Source organism: Lepidochelys olivacea (genome assembly GCF_965140295.1).
Source record: "Lepidochelys olivacea isolate rLepOli2 genome assembly, chromosome: 1".
In the NCBI taxonomy this organism is placed as follows: Eukaryota; Metazoa; Chordata; order Testudines; family Cheloniidae; genus Lepidochelys; species Lepidochelys olivacea.
The window spans coordinates 310,170,009-310,195,011 of record NC_140411.1 but is presented as its reverse complement, the minus strand read 5'-3'; the positions used below and the strand labels follow the sequence as shown (position 1 = coordinate 310,195,011).

Genomic DNA, 25,003 nt, shown 5'->3' with positions numbered 1-25,003 from the left:
TAGGTTTAAAAAGCTACAGTCAAAGGAAGCTGAGCATGCAGCCAACCATGAATCAGGTTGAAAGATGCAATTTTGAGGAATTTAAAAAGTCTAAATCTTCCCATACTGACTCTTGCTGAAAGAAGCAGACTTGCAAGGGATCGTTCAACATGGTAGCCCACACTACACACCACAACTATATCATAGCCATGTGAATCTGCTGCTGCATACCCTAGGTGGAGATCAATTTGCTTTGGCTATATTTAGCTGGTACATAGTCCCTTGGGCACCATACCCAGCTGGTGAAAGTTAGAGCAGTCCCCTAGCTGCACTAACCTGAGTCAGGGCTGAGGCAAAGAATTGGGGAGACCAAACAAGCTCCCTGATAGCTCTTCCTTCTTCCAAGTCTGCTGTGTTCAATGTTAGTTTGGTGTAAGAGAGAATCTGGTGAGAGATAACTAGCACGAAGGGGTGTGTGAAGTATTTGCAAAGAAATATGATGTGCTGAAATGTGACCATTTTGCATTTTATAGATAATTTGAAATTAGTTCTGTATTCACAAACATTTCACAAACACTGCATACTCTGGTCCCATTATTAAGCTAAACTGGTTTTACTTGAAAACACACAGAATTTCACAATATTGCAGCTTTGAAAATATGAACTCTTGAGGGTTGGAAAATGAAGGAAAAAGAAAGAAAGAAAGAAAGAAAATTCCATGCAAGGTGTCATCATAATATGTTTTTCACAGTTTCATACAACTCTGCCTAGCCCCAAAAAGTTCTGATTGAACAAATATTTCATTTTGTAGTTTAGAAAAAAGCCCTCACAAAGAAAAGGTTATCATTTAGAATTAAATATTTTCAATTAATTTGTAATAAGAAAAATGTTTACGAAATCCACTCGTACCTTAATCACAGCTAATCTGTAAATGTTCTGTAAAGCCTCAAAGACACTGGAAGCTGAAGACTTATTAGACAAGAGAAACTTGAATGTATCCTCAAGCAGGAATTCTTTTACAGTTTGGTCCTCAAAATTCAAGTCATCATCAACTTGAAAGTCAAAGTGTTCGTGCACCTTGAAAAAAAATGAATTAACATACAGTTTTCATATCAAATCCAGTGTTCCCCGATATATCTAAGCTGGATTTATTTATTTATTCAAAGGAATCATAAAAGGTATGAATAAAAAAGGAATCAAATGCACACAGATGGTAAACAAATAAAGTAGTAGTATTTTATTTATGTACATTACTTCTGATACAATTATCAGAATTGTAACACGCAAATACTGACAGGTTTCAGAGTAGTAGCCATGTTAGTCTGTATCCGCAAAAAGAAAAGGAGGACTTGTGGCACCTTAGAGACTAACACATTTATTAGAGCATAAGCTTTCCTGAGCTACATCCGATGAAGTGAGCTGTAGCTCACGAAAGCTTATACTCTAATAAATGTGTTAGTCTCTAAGGTGCCACAAGTCCTCCTTTTCTTTTTACAGCAAATACAGTACTTCATTTTTTGTAACAATTACACATCATAGTGTTTGCTGACCGCTAGTGCACTGAGAAGAGCATAGCACTGTCATATAAAAATTAATTTTGCAGCCTATTTTTAAAAAAATGTCCAGCCTTTTAATATATAAAAAAAAATTAAAGAGTGAAGATTGCTAAATGATTACATGTTATACACAAAACTCAAGTTCTTAATGCTTAATAATGAGCATAACTTGAATAGTTAAGGACATACATTTTACATTAGACATAATAAACAATCACATCATTTCTATCAATCATAAGGAAATTCATTTTACAACCCCAACACAACTGCAACTCACATGAATCAGGGGTTATATAGAACATTCTTGTTTTCTTTACTTCTGTATCCAAATGTGTTTAAGAAATACTGTATTAATATCTGTTAATATTTAGTAGCTGACAGTAGATCTCTTTTAGAAGTACTTATAATTGCTTTTTTAGAATATGTTGTTACACATATTTTCATAGGAAAGCATTTATCACTAGTGATTTACTAGAACATGATATAAAATATGTATTTATTTTAACTTCCATTTGAGGCTGATCAAGATGTGTCTATAGCATGTAGAGAGAACTTCTGTTTTCAAAAGGGTTTTGATTTGAGGATTACTGATGAAAGTACTGTATTTATTTAGGGTCCAACTTGAGGTTATTAAGTTGTGATGAAATATGCATTTCTTTATACTTGGTAAGAACAATGTCTTTATATTTATTTTGTGGACAGTGCAAGGTTTACTATATCTACTCATTTCTTTGCATTCTGTAGCTGATGTAATAGGAAACTACACAGATTTCACTTAGCAACCTAAATTGATTTTTTTTAATTAAGATTTATTTTTTAAATTTTGCTTCTGGAATGTCCCTGTGTACTTTTCAAATATATTTTTCCTTTTTTTTCTTTTGTGCAGACAAAAGAAGACATGGCTTTTTTAAATTCCCTGAAGCAGAGCAAAACAGCTGGAAAGCTGGCCTAAAGGGACAGCTGAGAATTCCTCTGATGGAGGAATAGGTGGTACAAAGCTGGTAGGTGGTACAAAGTAGTAGTAGGTGGTACAAAGCTGGTATAATGGGCTCTCTACCACATTCCTCTTCCTCATGGTGTAGAGGGTATGTCAGGGTGGGCTGGGAAGCAGAAGTCAGCATGATGGAGGTCAGAGCATGTTGTGCTCCATAGATCTTTGTAGGCGTAATGGCCTCTAGGGAAGAAGTACAAGCCAGCACAATTTAGGGCAGCATTTAGACGTGCACAGGGAGATATTTCAGCCAGTCCCAAGACCTCAGCCTCCTCCAGTCACCTATGCCAAGCTGTTCTCTAGCACAGCTCAAGATTGAGCCCCGTTCCACAGCCAGTGCCTGCTCCACTAGGCCACAATGCTTCCTAGCCAGCTTGTTGACAGATGTTGTTGAGATCTTAGTGCTGTAGACATCAATATTATTCCATAGTCCCTTAACAACTCTTCCAGTCCCAAGACTCCACTTACTAATGTATTCACACATCTATTTGTATATTTGTGCATAGTTGCTTAGCGGTTTGGGGGCAATCATCAATGACAATTCTCTACTGTACTTTTCTTTTTAGTCTATGCTCTTTTGGGAAGGGCCAGTTCCTTCCTTTGGGTTTGGAAAGCTCCTAAAACCAGGGAAAACAATTAAAAAAATACCAAAAATAAATCCCCTCCATCCATCTGATCACTTACTTGCTTTAAAAAATGTTACATGTTTTAAAAAATGTAATTGGCACTTGCTTACCTCAAGAACTACTGGATATGTGGAGGTGTTGAACCCAATGTCAAAGGTTAACATTTGAAAACACAGACTGCATCTGAAATTAAACCTGACAAGAATATGGCATGTGAGATAACTGTAAGTAAAAGAGAAAAAGTCAATAAAGTTACATGCAGATAGGTTTAGATCCTCAGCTGGTGAAAATCAGCACAGTTTCATAGACTTAAATGGAGTGATACTATTTACACCAGCTGAGATGCTGGCCTATAGACTTCAAGCCATTATGTTGTTTTTCACTGTTGTTTCTTTTAACAGGCCAAGTAAAACAGGTTACGTGTTAAAAATATTGTAACAAACCCATGGCCACCTAGGACTGGACAATGACAGAGAGGACAGAACCCTGTTCCTCTAGCAATGGAGAGCCTCCATGACTATAAGCAATGTAGTACTTCTGATACATAGATTAACAATACTGATCCCATCCAGTAAAGAGGAGTTATACACACACACACTGGCCAGTTTTTAACTTTACTTTAAAGATATAGTTAAACACAGTCTTGCCCACCACTCATTCCCTAACCAATTTAGCAGTAGCTGCACTGAGAAATGCTACTCTAATCCACTGTTGCTGCTTCAGAAGCCCATTATTTTACTCTAAGACCCTAATTCACCACCAGATGCACCAAGCACAGACAGGGGATGGAATGGGGATTTCTAATGTTATGGGGTCTTTTTAATCTAGGCCCATTCCTCTCTTAATGTTAGTGCATTCTGTGGTACATGAGGGTTTTGGGGTGTGTTGGAGGAGGGGAACGATATAGGGGGAGCAAGTGCCTGCTGGAGGGTGTGGGGTTCTGCAACTGGGTGGATGACATTTTGGGGAAAACAGATGTTACATAAGGGTGAGTAGTAGCAAAACTCATGAGTTTCATTGTGACCCCAATGGTCTTTGCTGCAATTGCGTGGTGGGATTTTGGATTCATACGAGCCTGGAACTACATGAAAACTTGGATGTCCCATAAAACAGCCAACTCATCAATTTGGTTTGGTGAAACTATGTGAACCAAAACTAGCTGGTTTTGCACAACTCTTAAAATAACTCTATATTTATATTCACAGTCTCTCTCTTACACACACACACACACACACACACACACACAATATATTCTATAAAGTTTTGTTCCTACTACTTTAGGACAAATAATGAGCTTTATTGCTGCTAAACAACTAGGTCCTCAAGTAGCTGTATAAAACATGTATATTTACTATAAAAAAGTGAAGTATCTGGTCCATATAAAACTAAAAAATCCAGTAGGAAAGACTGCAATAACCTATTTGTCCTATAAAAAAGTGATACAGTATTATTCAGGCATACTTCATGAGGTGTAATACTTAGGACAAAGTATTCTAAAATTGTGCTACTATTCAGATCAGTTGCAATTCCCTGATTCCCTGCTCCAGCCCTGGTTATAGCTGCCAGGGGTGGCTCTAATTTGCACCAGTCAGTTACAGTCCCCAAAAGCCATATACCAAATGGAGACAGCTGGAGTACAATAAGCTTTGGCAACTCACTCTTTCATCCCTCAACACCCTCTACGCTAGGGGCTCAAAGTAGGGAAGCACAGGAGGCAGCTATGCCAGCTTCACATCCATTGGGAACTCCCCCATTTGTGGGAGGTTTCTGCTCGTTTTGTACTTCCTGAGCAATATAAAAGCAGCAGAACAGGACACAGAATCTGACTCAAGGTATTGATTGTAACTTCTTGACCTTTTTTGAAATAATATGTTTGGCCCTCAAGTTCAGAAGGTTGGATGCCGCTGCTGTTGAAAATCTCTCTTCACCAACCACATTATTTCACTCTAATACCAAGTATGAAATACGAGTTTCTTTGTAACAGCAGAATCTGTGTACTCAACTGCTTTCCATAATATTCTAAAGAACTTGACAATAAACTTACCATTTATTTATTGGTAGCTTCTTACCTATTGAAGGTCTTTGGTCCCACATCGGGTGATTCACTGAATGCCTCAGCTACCAGTAAGAGTTTACTTATTGTTTCTTTCATATTATCAAAGGCTTGCTGAGGGGAACTGGATTTGAAGTATGTCTCAAAAAATCTTTGTAGCTGTGAAAGATGTTACACAAATTCTTAAACACTTATCCTATTATACTTTTAAGGACCATACATTAACAGGCTTGCAGATGTCAAAATTGCATAAGAATGACAGTTTTATTTTCTACCCGGTCCCACATTAAATGAAGAATGAAATTAAATGTTCTCTCAATATTCTAGCAGAGAAGTTATTTGCATTTATAAAGAAGCAAATCTTAAATAAACTGTGCATTAATTGGTACCAGAAGGCACTGCATTTAGACACAGAGGTCCCACAGCCTAAATTCACTTTCATAAAACATTTTGCTATTAACATATTACATGAAGTGGAAACGTCTCATGCTTAGTTCTGCTGCAGTAGAAAAACTTGACAGTATCAACATATTCAAAGCCAAATCCTTTCTTCTTTGTAACATATTGGGCCAAATGCTGATGTCCTTCCCCATTGGCTATGAGCTCTGAGCCTGAGTAAACAAGTTTTATGCAGAGGATGGAAGAGCAGTCAGGGTGAAAGCAATCCTCCCCTCACCCCCACCCCATCATGTGGCCAGCCACATCATTACTAATACAACAATCCATGTAATAGTGATGGGGCTCCTGCACATGCCTTACATGAGGAGTTTAGCCCCATGGATCCCCATATTGGCATATCCACTGGCATGTACACCACCGCCCCCTCAACTTACTCCCACCATTTGTCCAAATCCACCTTTCCCACCACAGCAGGAAGAGGGCTAATGGAGCAGAACACAGGAGGAGCACAGTTCTCACACATAGTGGGACCAAGACAATTCTTGCTGATTTTAGGGGTGTTTGGGCTTACAGTGGAAGGAGCTGCATTTGGCCCATAGTTACAGTGCAGTGATATTATAATTACTTTTGCTTCAGGGTAAGTCATGAAAAAATGAATGAATTGGCTAAACCAACAATAACATGCTTTTTCTTATTCCCCTTTGGTGTTAGATTAAACCAACCAACCAACCAACCTCCAGTCATGTTAAATAAGCATTGTGTGGGCTCAGTGACACAAATTATTTCATTCTACTGTACTTCTCAAAAACACACACAGTGTTTTGAATAATCAATTAAAGGCCTGAAAGGCATACTACATATGATTTAATCAAATACTTCCCATTTGCAATCTTCACGCATGCATGCTCATGGATAGATCAGAAGTGTGGCACAACTAGGGCTTTAGCTTGTTTACATTTAATTATTCCCTTGAGCTAGCTTCTGTTCCTGGATATTCTTTACGAATGAATTTGTGGGGACAGATTCTGGGGCTGACTATGGTCCCTTTGTGCCACCAAAGCAACCCAAAGGCCCATAAAGTTGCTGTAGTTGAGGATTTGCATGACATGGGGTAGAATTGTTCTAGACATCGGTACATTGCCCTCTTCTATCCCCAACCCCACATCATGGGCATGTTGAGGAGACGATGTGGCCAGAGAGTTCTGTACTCTGGAGATCACTGGCTGGCATAACTGGGGTTCGTTGCAGCCAGGTACAAATTGTAGCAACCCTGCTGGAATCTCAGTACAGGAGGCTCTTTGGGAGCCTCCATTTGACACATCAGCAGTGTGAAGGGGCCAGCCCTACAATGGAGATGGCCTGATTGATTAGGCAGCAGTTTGAGAAGGGAGCTGAACCCTCTGTCTCCAGAGCCCTGCTTTGTTAGATGACTGGAAGGAAATGCCACCCCTGACTTCTTGCTTCCAGCCCACCTCTCAGTGGTGGAGCAAAACTGCTACAGAGGAAGAGCTCAGCCCTGCTCAAGCGAGGACAGGGAAGGGGTATGCAGGCCACCTGATTGGCTCTGGGAGAAGGCTACAGAGCATGGACAGATAGCATGCACTGCTGCTGCTGGAGGGTAAAAAGCCTAATCACAGCCAGACCCCAGTACTGGGAGATTGACCCAGACAGCAAATCAGGTGCACAGACATAGCCAAGCGGGGAGAGCAGTCCAGACCCAGCAGAAGCAGCCCTGACCTGCCTGGTGACCATGGGGACAGATTCCTTGAGAGGCAGCCAAGCCTGGGACTTCCTACTGCGACCTCACACTACAGCACTAGAGACAGGAGGTACTCTGTTCTAGAACGGAGCCTGGAGGGCCATGTGGACCAGTTGTTAAGTTAGGGCTATTTAAGTGTCGAGGACTCGTATTACGTTTCGGGTTATACGTGTGACTTTTCATAGCAGCTCTCTGCTAGTCCCTTTTACTAATTGTGGCTGTGTCCTTCCTGGCTAGGTGGCAAATAAAGTCATTGGTATTGAACACGGGTGCAGCATTTACTTCGGGTTAAATTCCTGGCTCTTCAGAGGTTGTGGGAAGAAACCAAGAGCTTGGGATTCGGTGAGGGGCAAGTGGGGTTCTCTACCGTACTGAGCGTGGCATTAGCAAATATAAAGCCAGTCAAGGGCAAGATACATTTGTTCAATGTGCTAGTAAAGGCACCTTCATAGGCAACTGGTTTGGAATGTGGTATCAAAACAGAAATAAGAAAAGGTACAAAACAGGTTAACAATCAATACGGACTGGTGGGTTGGATCTTAGGTGACGTAGAATGTGCTTTCTAACTTGTAAGCAACCCTGCAATAAATGTATGTTGCGTGGGAGGACGTACGTTGAAGAACACCTTTTGTGTAAGGAGAACATGCAGTGAGATAAGAATTGCTTCCTGAAGAGAGGACATATATGTCTCCTTTTCAGATTTTTGGCTACATTTTAAGCAATAATAATGTATATGGAACATGGAGACAGCTTGGCAAACCAGAGTGCCAAGGTCACAGTGCTCCACTGTGCAGCGATCCCATTGTAGTTTCACAGCTAAGGGGATATGCATAGCTGCAGGGTCTTTATTATGTGACAGGTTGTTTTTTTAAATGTCTGAGAAGAATAAATCCTTCTTAATAGGATACAGTTTTTTTCAACATAAGCCTTTCTATCTGTAGTTAGCGTTCCTGCATTCATTCCTTTTATGTTGCACCCCATGGAAAATAGCTATGCTTAATTATATTTCTTCGCCAAGTCCACACAATCTGTGTATTTATGTACACACACACACACACACACACACACACACACACGCCTCTTTGATTATGCACTTGAAGAAACAAGGATAACCAATGCATCTCCCAACATACAGACTGGATTTGTGCAAAACGGCCAAAGAAACGTATTCTACAATAATTCTATTCCAAGCACGGCGCACTGCCTCACATAGATCTATCTACACGTGGTCTTCTGCCTACAGTGGTTGATGAATCATTGTCAGTCGAAGAAGTTGTCACATGTAATGGGAGAAAAATGTACCCATAATCAAAAACAATGGTTCCAGAATACATCACAGAGAAAAAAATACAGTGATTTATCATTAGTTTATAGTGCTAGCTGTTGGATATGCCTATTTATTCTCACCCGGATTTATTATTATGTGATGACATTTCCCTGTTCCTTTGACACAGCACTTGATGAAGGTGGAAACCAAGACATTATTCAACTATTTTGTATAGTAAATTTCCTATTTGTGCATATTTTTTCTTACATAATCTAGTTTTAAAGGAAGTCTGTTAATAGATTAAGCCACAAATTCATCCCACCTAAAGTTTGTTTTAATTCATTTACGTGGAAAATGTTCTCTGAGTATCATTTTATTTTAAATTACCCACTTATTTCAGTGGTTACTAGTAATCCCTGAGAATGTTGTTTTCTAAATTTCTGCTGGTGGGGAGGAAGTGAAAAAAGGCCTCTAACAACCTTTCCTCTAATGATCTCTGCTGTTAAGGCCAAGACCAAAGCCCAGTGAAGTAAATAATAAGACTTCCACTGACTTTAATGTACTTTGAGTGGGGACTGGAATAACTATGGCCTCCTAACCATGGTCCTGGGCTTTTGGAAATGATGAGGCGGAACAGCAGTGGTGACCCACCAACAGAATTCCTTTTATGGATCCTCTTGTTGCTGTGGGAAGACTTGGGCCTTCCCAGAATACCATGTTATTGGAGAATAATGGAGGCAGACTTCCAAGGATTCGGTTTCTGGAAGGGGAAATATAATTCCCAATAATAAGCAGCTGCTTCTCTCTAGGATTTGGGGTGGCCTGGACTTCCACCATTAAAGATATGCCCCTAGACGTTTGTAAGAGAGAAAAAGAGCATAAAGAAGTGAGTTAGGAGGGTCAGATGACAGTCTTACTTTCCTGTCTAAAATACACTCTCACTTAAAATGTTGGGATTTTTTGGAGGTAATGAGCGGTAAGAGAGAGAGGTGGGTTTTGACTTTAGAACCAAACAACTACGGCAACATTACAAATGAAGGCCCTGATCCTGCAAACACATATGCGAGTGCTTAACAACATACAGTAGTAAAGTTAGGCATAGGCATAAGTGTTTGCATGATCAGGGCCTAATTTCATTTATATCACAAGCTTAATTCAAAACCTAATTGAGAGTTAAGGATACACAGAGTTCTTTCAAGTATGTTTCTGCCAAAGAAATAAAGGTAAAAATTGGGTAATTAAAACACCCTTATAAAATAAAATGAGGTGGGGAGGAACATTGAAAGTTTCTGTTGTGTCAGAAGTTTTGCTCTTTACTTACATGTATGTTTTAATTCTATTTTACATTAAAAATTATTTTTGGAAGGTCCTGAGGCAATATCCAAAGAGGCCACATGAGGGCAATATTATCACCTGATTTTCACAATGTGCCGCTCTAAGTGAGAGCCCCAAATCATATTAGAAGGCATATTTCCCGAGAGCATACTGTCATAAATATAAAGGGAAGGGTAAACCCCTTTGAAATCCCTCCTGGCCAGGGGAAAGCTCCTCTCACCTGTAAAGGGTTAAGAAGCTAAAGGTAACCTCGCTGGCACCTGACCAAAATGACCAATAAGGAGACAAGATACTTTCAAAAGCTGGGAGGAGGGAGAGAAACAAAGGTTTTTGTGGCTCTGTCTGTAGTCGTTTTGGCCGGGGACAGAACAGGAATGGAGTCTTAGAACTTTTAGTAAGTAATCTAGCTAGGTATGTGTTAGATTATGATTTCTTTAAATGGCTGAGAAAAGAATTGTGCTGAAAAGAATAACTATTTCTGTCTGTGTATCTTTTTTGTAACTTAAGGTTTTGCCTAGAGGGGTTCTCTATGTTTTTGAATCTAATTACCCTGTAAGATATATACCATCCTGATTTTACAGGGGGAATTTCTTTATTTCTATTTACTTCTATTTTTTATTAAAAGTCTTCTTGTAAAACACTGAATGCTTTTTCATTGTTCTCAGATCCAAGGGTTTGGGTTTGTGGTCACCTATGCAAATTGGTGAGGCTTTTTATCCAACATTTCCCAGGAAAGGGGGGGTGCAAGTGTTGGGAGGATTGTTCATTGTTCTTAAGATCCAAGGGTCTGGGTCTGTAGTCACCTAGACAAATTGGTGAGGCTTTTTACCAAACCTTGTCCAGGAAGTGGGGTGCAAGGTTTTGGGAAGTATTTTGGGGGGAAGGACGCGTCCAAACAGCTCTTCCCCAGTAACCAGTATTAGTTTGGTGGTGGTAGCGGCCATTCCAAGGATAACGGGGGTAATATTTTGTACCTTGGGGAAGTTTTGACCTAAGCTGGTAAAGATAAGCTTAGGAGGTTTTTCATGCAGGTCCCCACATCTGTACCCTAGAGTTCAGAGTGGGGGAGGAACCTTGACACATACTGTTCCTGTTTTGTTTGCACATATGTTAACTTGGAAAAAACATCTTGTTTATTAAAATTTTCAAATGCACAATACACAAGAGACAATTTCAATGGTCGGTAATTTTGGCTTACACCATGGAACTGTTACACAACAACAACTAACTTTAACGAGTTCTTTTTAGTGTGATGCATGCTTTGAAAGTTACTTCTGAACAATGTTTTAAGATGAGCACCTAAAGTTGCACGAGTTCACAAAATGGGTAATTAGACCCAGAAAACGATCAGGCACCTAACTACCCATTTTGCATGTGCACATACATGGAGTCAGATTCTCAGCCACTCCTGTGGCAGTGCAAAATACTACCTACTACATAAGGTAAAATGCCAGATGATGCAGAGCTCTGTGCCAATTGCTCTCCCATAAGACATGATTGGAGCCATGTGAAAGCAAATGCCTCCTCTAAAAGATGGTAGGTGGGAGGGTGAATAGATCAAAATGGTTAACCTGAGTAATTAAACCATTTTCTAAGACTTTAAAGCACTGATATCAGTTAGTCTCTTAAAACCTGTCAATATAATACAAAAATTCTATATTGACATGACAAGCTATGCAAGTGTTGCCAAAATATAAAAAGACAGAACCCTTGGTTACCAAACAACCACAACCAGGATCCTGAAGACAGTTAAGAGTCTCCCTTTTTGGTGAATACTGCATGGCCTGTCAACCTTGAGGTAATTAACAAGTGAAGAGCATTTCACACATCAACACTGGCAATATACAGGAAAACGTTTAGGCTTCAATTATTTGCTCAGTGAGAGTGCACAATGTCTCCTGACATGAACAGGAATGATGACACACTGATTGGACATAGATTCCTTGATATGTACTTTATGCAATTATTTTTCAAGGTTTCTATTTTTTTTAAGGCACAGATGGTGGATAAAGTCACTGAAAACCTCAGTCACTATAAGCAGGGTGAGTAAAAGTGATTTGTAAGAATTATGTATAATAGTTGTAAACTACTGACATTTTTGGAGCTGCACAACAAATAATGAGCATTTTTTCCTTCATTCACACAAGAGATACTTCACAAAGAAATCCCACATTTCAGAAACGTGTGGCTGAGGCTGAACATTTCTAGTTATTATGGACCAAATTCCTCAGCTGTCATCAACTGGCATAGCGCCACTGGCTTCATTCAGAGGTCCTGGCTCATTGTGTCTGCTGTAGGCGGGTAACTGGCATTGTAGGTTTGGCTGAATACTCTGTGTAGTTTATTGAAAACATGCTCTACGATCATGACAAAATGGTTTATAGCTGACTTATAGACAGAGAGAAAAATACTTATTTTAAACATTTAATTTTCCACCATTATTTCCAGAACGAAGTGCTATTTTCTGCTTCTCCTGCACAGTGCATCTGATGCTGCATTGTGTCAAGCCCAGAAATCCTTTATGTATTTTCCACATATGCTAGCTGGTCACACTTAGAGAATTTCTATTGTTAGATTATACAGTGCCTTGCTTTTACTGGTTAATTCTTGGAGACCCTCTGACTTCTCTCAAGCTCTATATAGAATATCCTGTTTATAGTTAGAGGCAGCATAATATATCCTGTTCTCCATCATTGTATTAATTTGCATTTAAATGTACATCACCATAGAAGTGCTTTCTCTGGTGACTCTTGTTTGTATAACTCTTGCCGTTCTGACAACTCTGTCTAAAGCTGTGGAAGATATAGGACCACAGAAGCAGTAACCAGACTCGAACTCCTCTCTATATGTGCTGCTACTTCTATCTATCACTTTTACTCCTTCTTCAGCTGCCAGAATGTTCTGTAAATGGTGGCTGATGCCCCTTTTTGAAGACTTGTCTCAGCGCTGATTATTTTCCAGAGTGCAATTCCACAACTACTAATGATTATTATCCTCTAAGCTAGTTCCTAGTTACGGGATTAAAATGATGCCACTGGACACTTGTAATCTTTTCAGTTAACTTAAATTAAATTAAATTCAGAGGAAGCAGAGGTCTGTTCAGTGGGTGACTTAAATGAGGAAGACCAATTAGTTTCCACAAGGTTAGATGGTAAAAATGAGTAACAATATCATCTCATAGGCTTCAATATGCTCCAACATTTTAGCATTATCATAGTAGGATTGTGGCATTGTAGCATAATGCCAGCACTCACGCTGATTAAGACCCAAATCGTGCCCCCTACCCAAGTGACTCAGTTGGGATCTGAGGATCTTCTTGTGGGCAAGTGTGGAAGCAGCTTCCTCAACCCTCAAGCAATGGTGCAGGAGTTGAGACACTCCAGGTGAGACCCATAGAAGACTCTGTAGCCCTAGTGTCCCCCTTCTGCAGAAGGAAGGATGGAATGATCCACAAGGCAGCAGATCCTCTGGCATTGCAGGAAGAGCTGCTATGTCGCAAGCAGTTTCTCACTAAATGGAACAAAGGAGAAGCAGGATACCCATGAGGAGGCACGTGCCACTGGGCAAGATGGGTCACAGTCTCTCCCCCGCCACCTGGAGATGGCAAGATCTAATATATTTTAGGCACTTATAAATAGGGTTGGCAGGATTCGATTTGTATTTCTTTATGAGTTTTTAAAGTTTTTATCAATTTAAGTTTCCAGAATTGCATGAAATTGTGTGTGGGGGAGGGGAAGACAATTATTTAATGACAAGAGACCCTGAAATTCAGAAAGTTAAAGCTTTATAACCATTAAAACACAAATATTAACACCACATGTCAAAATACACAAAGTGAATATCTTTTTAAGTCAAACTCTAATAAGTTTCCAAGGTGCATTTTTCTTACTTTGCCTAGCTGTAAATGTCTATTATTACTGACGGAAATATTTTCCCAACAATTTGTGTGTGTGCAGTGAAAGCAACATTTACTGGCATTTACTGATAAAATCTAATCCTTTCAAGCCTGTTTATAAAGCATCCATCTTCACAGAACCTAGGATCCTAAGGGTGGTGCACTGGAGGCCCATTCCCTCCATCTTACAGAGCATTTCCCTTAGTTTGTGACCACTTCTCTCATAAAGGGCAACTCTGTGGCATCTCTAGTTCAAATTAAAGATCCCAAACCAGCCCTTATTTTAGGTACTGATTTTACTTTCTTCCATAGTGGATTAACACCAAGCTAGGAAAAGCTTCATCACTGCAGTGTCTGCACAGTTGTACTGTAGAGCGTAACAGCTCTGCATCTGCTCTCACACAACCGAGCCAAAACTTGGAAGTGCCCTGATTACCCCATTGTGCATGACAATATTGCCTCCTCCTTTGCAAACCAAACACTGCTCTTTTGTCTGATTAATGAAAGCTATCGATGAAAAGTATATTTTGTGTTCAGTAGGAATGGCTAATAATGAAGGAAGAAGAAAGAGGAACTAAATTGTTTGCCTTTCTACCACTGCACTTTGAGTGAATGAACCAGTTAGAAAAGAAGAGTTTTACCTTTACAGAAAAGTGCTTTGTCCTGGGAGGAAGCCAGACAATGGCAGTTGAATGAATGAATGCCCGCAAAGGTGTTAAGGATGTCACTAGCACATACGCTTTGATGATGATGGAAAGGTCTTGAGCTTTCAAGAGTTCCTTGTGGTCAGCTGAAGCTGGTATAGAACTCCTGCAAAATAAGAACAATAAGTGTTAGGAAAGTGCTTGCTTCCTCTATATGAAAATGAAAATGAGGTATAAGAATACTGAAAATAGGAGCCTTTCTTCCCCAGTGAAGTGACACAAGAGATGAAACCAAGTAGGTTGGAATAATGCTTGCACCAAGTCTGTTTTTACTGCTTGGAAGATTTATTTCATCGTAATTCCCAGATAAAAACTATGGCAAGATGGAATTACAGCTGAGAGCACATATCAGGAACTTATAGGTAAAAAAACATCACAGCAATGTTGTAATTATTGCAAAAGCAGGCATGACCAACCCAGAAATCCAATTTTAAAGAAATCCAAACATGTTAAGGAATGGAAATACAAAGTTAAGGCACCTAAACAACTTTAACTCTGCCCTGTGCTAATGCCAGGAAGAAATGAAAAGAGAAAACCTACACTATCTTTAATAAAAGCTACTTACATTTAAGTCTTCTTAACATATGCACAATGTGCCTCAGGTGGCACATGACCAGGATTCATCACCAAATTTGGTCCACTGATTGGATTATTAACTTCCCCGGCTCCGTACTGACAGGGAGTGCAACGTGAACGCTGATCCATTACATTTAAGTGGGGTCACACACAATAAAATGCCATTGTCACGCTCATGTGGTTATTGCATGACATCACTGAAGAGAGTTTTGGTTGGACATATTCCTGGAGATTTCATCACATGACATAATCTTTAGTTTAAAATTAATCTTTAATTCCCAGAGACTCCAGGACAATCCTGGAGGACTGGCAACAGTAGAGAGTCAAGACCAGCACCTTTATAAAATACTGTAAAAGACTATGACACAAGGAAATAGCCCTTCATAAATTAGTGAGCAATAATCTGGCAGGCCTTGATTTGGACATGATAGGGATGTAGGCAGGCAACTGGCCAAGTATTTAACTGCACAGTCCTGTTTCTCTAGGGTTTGTCCCCTGTCTGGTACTCAGACAAAATCAGACATGGTTTGTCCAGTATCAGATGAGCGATGCCCTTTTGAACATTGTGCTGCTCTGCTCCCACCAGTGTGACCTCACATTCAAGGTCCCATCAGTGGAGGCAGAGCAGCATGTTCTTAAAAATGGCACCCTCCCATGTGGCATGACCTCGCACATACTGTGTATCCAAGGAGGTGGGGCCATTCCATTCCTGGAAGTACCAGAATGTCCAGTATTCCAGGAATGCGTCAGTGGCCACACTACAGGGATGTCCAGCTATTGGTCTTTTGCTACAGTAGTTTGCAAAGAATTAGCTGTGGAACTGTATTGCCAAATTGTATTGATCAATAGATCAAAAATCAAGAGTCAGACCTCCCCCAAAATCATGAGGTTTTTTTTAAAAAAGAATTTGTTGTGTTTTTTAGACCAGTCTCTTGATGTTTGCACTCCCCCTGTCCATCCCCAGGATGTGTGCATGTGACAGTTAGTGTTGCTCACCCTCCCACATGTATCAGATAAGGTGATTTTGGTGCCTGCTGCAGGAGCTCTCACCGCGACATCTGCCCCTCTCCTGCCCAGCAATTAATTCTGTCCCCCAAGCCCCCATCAGTTCTGTCCCCACCCAACCCACCTCAATTCAGCTCCCCCACAGTTCAGTCCCCCAGTCCCGCTCATCACCACCCAATCAGTTCAGCCCCCCATCCCATCAACCCCACTGCCCTCAGTTCACCCTCCCAGCACTCATCCCATCTACTCAGAACCCAATATCAATACAGCTTTGGGATCTCGACCCACGTTTGAGAACCGCTGCTCAAGACAAAATACTAGTCTCTGCCCAGAAGAACTGGTTTAGCAGAGGGGAACTTGCCTTGGCAATGAAGTAACCTGCCAGGGATTTGTGCTCATGTGGGAAAGCTGGCAAAGGCGTCCCCTGACACAGGGCACTAAGGTTTTTAAAAGGACAGAAACTGGTCTGCTCAGGAGCAATTTTCTCCAGCCCATGAGGAAGAAGCAACCCATCAGCATGCAACACTTCAAGATGCAGGGGACTCCCTGCCTGCCTCCCTGAACCCAAATGGTCCCCCAAGGACTCACAAGGGAAGAGCGAGCTAGTTAGGGGCATTGTGCTTAGAATGTATATTGCTTTGTATGAGCTGTACTGTCTTGTACTTTATATGATTAAGTAAAAGCAGAAATGTGTTAGACTCTGTAGTAAGTGTTTTAACTGCTTTACAACTACTGCGTGACCCTGCGAGAGTTAAATAGTAACCACATCTTTGTAGGGAGAGTTCTGGGACAGGATGTGTTTAAGCAACTGGTTTATCTCAAGGGTCAGCACTGGCCCTGGTGGCCTAGGGCAGGTGTGCAGAGAAGCTCCATTCCCAGACTGAGAGCCACTGCTCAGGAAAAACGCCAGAGAGGCTAAGTGAGGAACCAGTGCTGCATTCTGCTCCAGAAGCTTAATCCACCTGGGAGACCCAGAGCACAGAGGCTTGGCTTCCCCACACAGCAGTGCTGATGGAGTGGCCAGAATCTCTCCCAGAGGGTCCCAGGGGGCAGAACCTGTGTGGTTCTGCTGAAACAGATGCAGGATTTGGAGAGCCTGTGCTGTGAGGGCAAATTCCAATATGCCAAAGACCTCAGCTTTATGGGGGCTCTCTGCACAGAAGAGCTTGTGGGTTGGGGGTGGGGGATAGGGCAGGGCACAAACAGGGCATGGGTTGATAGATCTGCCACTGTACAGACTTATATATTATTAAGAGGTGTGTCTGCATTTGTATCTACCTAGGTGATTAAATGATCCTCATCATCTCAGTATATGAAGGTGTGTGTATGCACTAAGGCTACGTCTACACTAGTTTATGTCAGCATAACTTACATCGCTCAGGGGTGTGAATAAACCACTCGCCAGAGAAAAATAAGTTACAGCAGCCTAAGCGCCAGGGTGGACAGCTGCGCCGCTGCAGCACTGTATGTGTAGACAAGCCCTAAGATACTGCAGTGATGATGGCGTGTAAGTACCTGCGTAGAGAGAATGCTGCTGGGCTTCTGATCCTTCCTTTCTACATGCTGCTGGACTGCCTCTCGCTCAAACATGCTACGAAACATATACAGACATCCAGAACATAATGATACAAAATCATTATCTTACAGCTGTGCGCTATTGGTCCAGTTCCACAAGTACCACAGATGGGCAGAATTTGTCCTTTCATCACCCTCGCGTGATTTCACAGGCTGAGAAGGGCCACTAGCGATGTTTGACTTTGACAGCACATATTGATCCAGGCATCCAGGGAAAGTAATTGGAAGGTGCAATCCTGAAAAAAATCCAAATAAATAAAGAAAATAGTCAACATACTGTTAAAAGGAGCAGTCACTCCTGTTCAATGAAATATAAAATAAAAATATGCAGAGAGGAGCTACAATCATCGGATGACTCAGTAAAATGATAAATTCTTAGGCTCCTTTACCGTGTTGGGATCTGCTAGCAGAGACCCTTATGCCCACAAGGAGTCCCCATCCAACTGCAGGAGCAGAGCCTTAATCATAGCCACAGTTCTCATTGTACACAAATATTGGTTATTCTGTTCATTGCCAATGACAGTGCTAATGTAGGAGTCTGTGTTACACAACTCCCTCCACTTCATTAAAACAAATCCCTCATTTCTCAACACAGAATAACTCAGATGTAAAAGGGCCTAATACTGTGGGCTTTACACTGTCAAAACTACAAGTGATATTGATTGGAACTTTGTCTGAATAAGGACCACAGGACTCTGTCCACACTAATTACACACAGATACAAACAACAAGATACTCTTTCATTGATCATATTTAAGGTTTGATTTTGTATCTGCTGAAATCTATGGGAGTTTTGCCATTGACTTCAATGGGAGCGGGAGCAAGCCTCATATTGTAGCAGCAGAGATCTCAGAAGTACCGAAGTAAATATTATTAATAATCAAAACATCAATGATATCTGCCAATAGGTGGTATATTTTCTTTTTTACTTTGCTGACAAAAAGCCCTTGCACTGTGCCTTTATTTTGTCCTGTGTGGTTTTCATTAACTCCAACATACTTCACTTTTAGACATTTCAAACTCTTAAGTAATACTCAGGGAAAAGTCAAGCTGTTCGTATTATTTCCAGACCTCATTTTAGTGTAAAACCACACTGTGCTAAGTTTATTAAGGTATTTGTGTAACTTCCCTTTTAATGCAGACTCACTCCATTTCAATATATCAATTTAAAAACAAAATTGAAGCTATATATTTTCTAGTGGTGCGATATGAGCAGCCCTTCACTGAGCACACAGCTCCTCTCTGAAAAGTGCCTCTGTTAAAATAGCATTGTGCGGGTCCATGCTGATTGTCTCTCGATGATTCCTTATTAACACGCTCAGTTTATAGTCTTGCAAGTTCAACCTAGGCTCCGAAAGTCAATTTGGGTTCTTTGCTTCACATGCATCATTCACCAGGAATAAAGGTTTTGCAGGTCAAAATCAGGGCCTCTGTTACCCGTGTGTGCACCTTTCATCTTCAGGTTATACCTTTCATGTTAACTTTGCAACCCCATTGTATGGAGGTAACTGATTTGAACTTCATAAGCAATTACCAATATGTTGATGTTGCATAGGGAGGAACAGCCTCCCATCTGTGTGGGCTCTGCAGCACCGACAAAAGTAAAACCCAGTAAATTCTTATTGTAGTCACTTAACTCAGTCAAACTCACTTGATTTTGAATAGACGCAGAGAGCAAATCTGACCAGTAAAAAGGGGCCATTTTTCCGTATTCACTCTTCAAAGTAAGGAAGCATTTTAACAGGGTAATTTTCCAAGGGCCACTCTTAGGATAAGTTTTGGGCTGTGTGACAGGGTGTACAAACCCCTCACTGGACAGCAAAGGGTGAAAGAGCAGCTCTGGGCTCAGCAGGCCCTGCCCCTCTGTCCATGTCAAGCATGCTCCACTTGGAAGTGGGGCTTAAAAGGGAGTCAGTCGGCTCAGTTAGGGATGGAAAGGGTAGGGAGAAGGGCTGGTTCTGGTTGCTCCAGTGGACGACGCAGCCAGACCCAGACCCAGACACCAGAAGCATTGGTGAGTGGCAGCTCTTATGGACTGGAGATGGTAGGCAACCTGTGTGGAAGTGCTGGCTAGGCCAAATTGCAGAATGCCTTAGGCAAGGGGGAGGTAGGAAGTGACCCATGGAGGCTGACTTGAGGCACCCCAGGTGAAAGGCGTTGGACAGGCCTCTCAGGGCCCTGAGTCGCAACCTGGTGTAGCAGGAGGACCCAGGTTCCTCTACCCCTCCTACTGCGACCACTAGGTGGGGTGACTGCCAGAGACTGTGACCACTAGACGGCGGACACCAGACCCATTCACAGGCATCGAGCTCTGGGTGTTCAGGCACAGAATGGAAATTTCAAAGCAGACGGTACTCAAACATTGGGGTGGTTTATGCACTCAGCCAAGATAAGCAATGCTCAAGCAACAACATGCTCAAAACCTCACTATCCTTGGAAGGTGTGGCTGCCAGTCTGTCTTCTGCTCCTCATTCAAGATGTCAGCATAATCCAATGACAACTCTGTGCACACTGTTCTTTCAGGAGCCTGGTCTATGCACAGTATTTGCGCAGACCAGTTAGGATGCAGAGTTACACTTGTATAAAGGATCCATATGCAAATATAGCTTAAACCCCAACATTTACAGGAATAAGATATACCAATAGAAACCCGGTATAACTATATCCACACTAGGGGGCTGTACAGCTTTAGCTATCCCCTTTTCAAACTGACATAGTTAAAGTGGTACAACTGTGTGTAGACAACCCCAGAGAAAAGAATCTATACCAGAAAGTTGTGCCCGCCCACTAAGAATGCATAGAAAGGGGCAATCATTTTTCCCACTTTTTTCTTTATACCAGAGACAGAAGACTTTAAAAAACAACTTATTTGTAATTGCGTGGGAGGTTGTATTTCAATAGTTCCTATGTTTACAAGACCAGGGTAAGGAAGACCATGCTGAAGACCAATCTCCAAACCAAAGAGGAAAGCCTAAATTTTAGGCCTCTCAGCCTTAACAGTGTCCTTTTAAGAAATAACACTGAGAGTCGATACATCCCTGGCCCACTGCGGAGCCCGGCACAGGAATCCAGAGCAGTGGAAATGTGCCTCCAGACCCCAGCACTACTGAGAGCCAGTTCGGCTACAAACCCCATTGCCTACTCTGTCCCCAAATATACTCTAGCGACACTATCAGAGGACCCAAGCACATCAGCCACATGATGAGGGGCTCATTCAACTGCACATCTACTAATATGATATATGCCAGCATGTGCCAGCAATGCCCCTCTGCCGTGTACATTGGCCAAACCGGACAGTCTCTACATAAAAGAATAAATGGACACAAATCGGACATCAGGAACGGTAACATACAAAAGCCAGTAGGAGAGCACTTTCAATCTCCCTGGACATTCAATGACAGATTTAAAACTAGCCAACCTTCAACAAAAACAGACTTCAAAGAGAAACTGCAGAGCTACAATTCATTTGCAAATTTAACGCCATTAATTTGGGCTTGAATAGGGACTGGGAGTGGCTGGCTCACTACAAAAGCAATTTTGCCTCTCTTGGTACTGACACCTCCTCCTCAATTATTGGGAGTGGACCACATCCACCCTGACTGAATTGGCCTTGTCATCACTGGTTCTCCACTTGTAAGGTACCTCCCATTATACATATGCCTGTATCTGTAATTTTCACTCCATGCATCCGAAGAAGTGGTTTTTTACCCGCGAAAGCTTATGCCCAAATAAATCTGTTAGTCTTTAAGGTGACACCAGACTCCTCATTGTTTTTGTGGATACAGACTAACACAGACTAACCCCTCTGATACTTGAGTTCAGCTACTAGCACTATATAAAGCAAATGTTCCTGCAGCAGGGCATTCTGGAGTGTGGGAGTTCCTTGGTCATGCCCTCATTATCTCCAGGCCTGCTCCCAACACCCTCTGCGTGCCTGCTGTGGAAGCTTTACGGCTGCTCTACGGTCACTTTGTACTACCATGGCTGGTGCAAAGTATCCAAAAAGCACATGTGATTTCAGAGTCTTTTTCCGATTTACCTTTACACTCGTGAAAATCAGGAGTAACTCACTGGAATTACAACAGTGTAAAACTGGTGAAAGAGAGGAATCGGGCCCTGTCCTATTATATTTTGAAATGGTTGCATATACATTATGTGATTCATTCAACTGTTCAGAGGCTCTCTCCTATGGGTTTGGTGTCAATTGGACAGATACAAATTAGAGATGGGCTTGACCTGCTGTGCTCAGATGCTGAGCTGGGTTCTGCTTCGCATCCAAACTGCCTCAAGGTTCATAGCAAGGCTTTTGGTTCAGGCCCACCTTATATACAAATAAGATTTTTGTTTCTATAAAGGATTCATCCTTATGAAGAATCAGACATTTTATACGCAGTGCATCCTAATCTAAATGTCATGGGGCTCAATGAATAGATTTTGAAATTCAAGTTTCAAATACTTGTGAATTATTATATAGAAAATTGAAATTCCCTCATCAAGGGACATGATACTGCTTAGCAAGACAGGGAGTTTGGGACAATTGAAGCTTGGATAATAAAAGTTATGCTGTACACAGAGCAGCAAATGCACATAAATAAATTGCATTGCTTTTGAGTTTGATTAGATAGAAGTATCAAAAAAGTAGAATTATAGAAAAAAGACTTTTTCCTTTTCTTCTCTGCCCCTTTTGTTCTGCTTATGATCTTTGTCACCCATTGCGTTAGGTAATAAAACCATGCTAGTTTTTTCATTCCTCCCCAAACCTTCTCTCCAGTTACTCCACTGCAATGGACTGCCAAAATAGACTAAATATTTTTTTAAAAATTTTCTTCTGATCATTTGTTTTTCTTTTTTTTTTTTGCTTCTTGCATGAATATCCCACTATAAAAGGCTCCCAACAGTGCTTACCTACTGCTATGCTATAAAGGAAAAGGAAACTGGTGATAGGTAAGTGAGCAGAGTTATCTTCTAAAATGGAATATCCCTGCTTATGAACATATATGATTATCAGTGAATCATTGAACAGGGCATGGAAGATGAGACTACAACAAATGTACAGTGCACATAATTTTACCAAATACCAGTTGTTGATGAATGCTTCCTGTGAGGGTTCTCAGGGTGCCCAGGGCTGAGAGTCACTTTGTTACTCCCATGACCTCCAGCAAGAGGGAGACTTGCTTCTGCTTAACAGGGTGTCAGCTCCCTGACACCACCAGCCACCCAAACAATCTCCTCTGGCCTGTGCCAGCCCTTACTTTGTCTTGCAGGTTAACAGTAGATGCACCCCAGGTCCTGAGCCCCTCTGAAGTGTTCACTTGTAGTGTCCAGCCTTTATCCAATGAAAACTTACAGAAATACCAGGTCTGCTGTCCCAAGGGAACAGTGCACAAGTGGGACCGTTCCCCTGCTTACATTGGTGTCACGAACAGGATTCTATTCACAGGGTCCATCCCATTGGTTTACTGGTTGAGTTCTGGTAGCACTGTCATTCATTGGGATATAGTGGGATATTCACTGTCAACCATTAAAAGCACATAAACATTGATTTAGTTGGGGATTGGTCCTGCTTTGAGCAGCGGGTTGGACTAGATGACCTCCTGAGGTCCCTTCCAATCCTGAATCCTTGTTCAATATCTTCATAAATGATCTGGAGGATGGTGTGGATTGCACTCTCAGCAAATTTGCGGATGATACTAAACTGGGAGGAGTGGTAGATACGCTGGAGGGGAGGGATAGGATACAGAAAGACCTAGACAAATTGGAGGATTGGGCCAAAAGAAATCTGATGAGGTTCAATAAGGATAAGTGCAGGGTCCTGCACTTAGGACGGAAGAACCCAATGCACAGCTACAGACTAGGGACCGAATGGCTAGGCAGCAGTTCTGCAGAAAAGGACCTAGGGGTGACAGTGGACGAGAAGCTGGATATGAGTCAGCAGTGTGCCCTTGTTGCCAAGAAGGCCAATGGCATTCTGGGATGTATAAGTAGGGGCATAGCGAGCAGATCGAGGGACGTGATCGTTCCCCTCTATTCGACATTGGTGAGGCCTCATCTGGAGTACTGTGTCCAGTTTTGGGCCCCACACTTCAAGAAGGATGTGGATAAATTGGAGAGAGTCCAGCGAAGGGCAACAAAAATGATTAGGGGACTGGAACACATGAGTTATGAGGAGAGGCTGAGGGAGCTGGGATTGTTTAGCCTGCAGAAGAGAAGAATGAGGGGGGATTTGATAGCTGCTTTCAACTACCTGAAAGGGGGTTCCAAAGAGGATGGCTCTAGACTGTTCTCAATGGTAGCAGATGACAGAATGAGGAGTAATGGTCTCAAGTTGCAGTGGGGGAGGTTTAGATTGGATATTAGGAAAAACTTTTTCACTAAGAGGGTGGTGAAACACTGGAATGCGTTACCTAGGGAGGTGGTAGAATCTCCTTCCTTAGAGGTTTTTAAGGTCAGCCTTGACAAAGCCCTGGCTGGGATGATTTAACTGGGAATTGGTCCTGCTTTGAGCAGGGGGTTGGACTAGATGACCTTCTGGGGTCCCTTCCAACCCTGATATTCTATGATTCTATGATATTCTATGATTCTATGCCTGGTCGAGAACCCTACCATGGAACTAAAGAACTATGGACCCAGTTTGCTGAACTTCAGTACAGATTATCAGACCAAGACAAGAAGCTAGAACTGAACAGAGAGAAGCCTTATCACTGGCTAAGGCAGTAATAGATCAACAGGCAGCAGAAGCTAAGAAACCCCCTACTATTTATGTTCCACGGGAGCAGAAGGTCACAGTTTAGCATCTTCCCGACTAGACCAGGAGACATTACAGTAGAGGAGTGGATAAAGTCTGTGAAGGCAGCTATGTGTGTGCTAAGAATACCTGAAAAAGATCATTTGGATTTCATAGAGGAACACCTCAAGGGCTAGGCCAAGGCCTCAGTAAAGCTCATGGCAATGGCAGACAAGAAAGATTTGGAAAAGGTATCTGAACTCCTCCTGCAGGTTTATAAAGACAAGGTACCTATTGGAACCAGACTAAAGAGTTCTTTGAGAGAAAGCAGGAGCACGTATATGCGGGTATATGCGTATGACCTCCAGGAGAGAATGAGAAAAGTGGAGTGGAGAGACCCTCGACGAGTTCCAGACCCAGATATGGCTCTGAAAGAGCAGTTGGTGCTGGAGCTCTGGGTTGATTCCCTCTGCCGTGAAATGAAAAGGAGATACAAGGAAGAGCCCAGTAAGAAGTTCCATGAACTCATGCAGGCTGCCATTATGTGGTCTGAAGAAGA

General features: G+C 41.7%; 1 protein-coding gene across 2 annotated transcripts in view; it reads right to left on the bottom strand.

The window, feature by feature from the left end:
- CPED1 (cadherin like and PC-esterase domain containing 1) overlaps positions 1-25,003 on the bottom strand; it is a 223,990-nt gene that overhangs the window by 123,913 nt on the left and 75,074 nt on the right. For both annotated transcript variants that reach the window (XM_084632653.1, XM_084632652.1), the window contains 5 exons: positions 17,791-17,956; positions 14,502-14,670; positions 5,222-5,364; positions 3,263-3,347; positions 889-1,056 (listed from right to left, as the gene is read on the bottom strand). In XM_084632653.1, the coding sequence (XP_084488779.1) occupies positions 889-1,056; positions 3,263-3,347; positions 5,222-5,364; positions 14,502-14,670; positions 17,791-17,956 (731 nt within the window). The remainder of the gene's footprint in view (positions 1-888; positions 1,057-3,262; positions 3,348-5,221; positions 5,365-14,501; positions 14,671-17,790; positions 17,957-25,003) is intronic.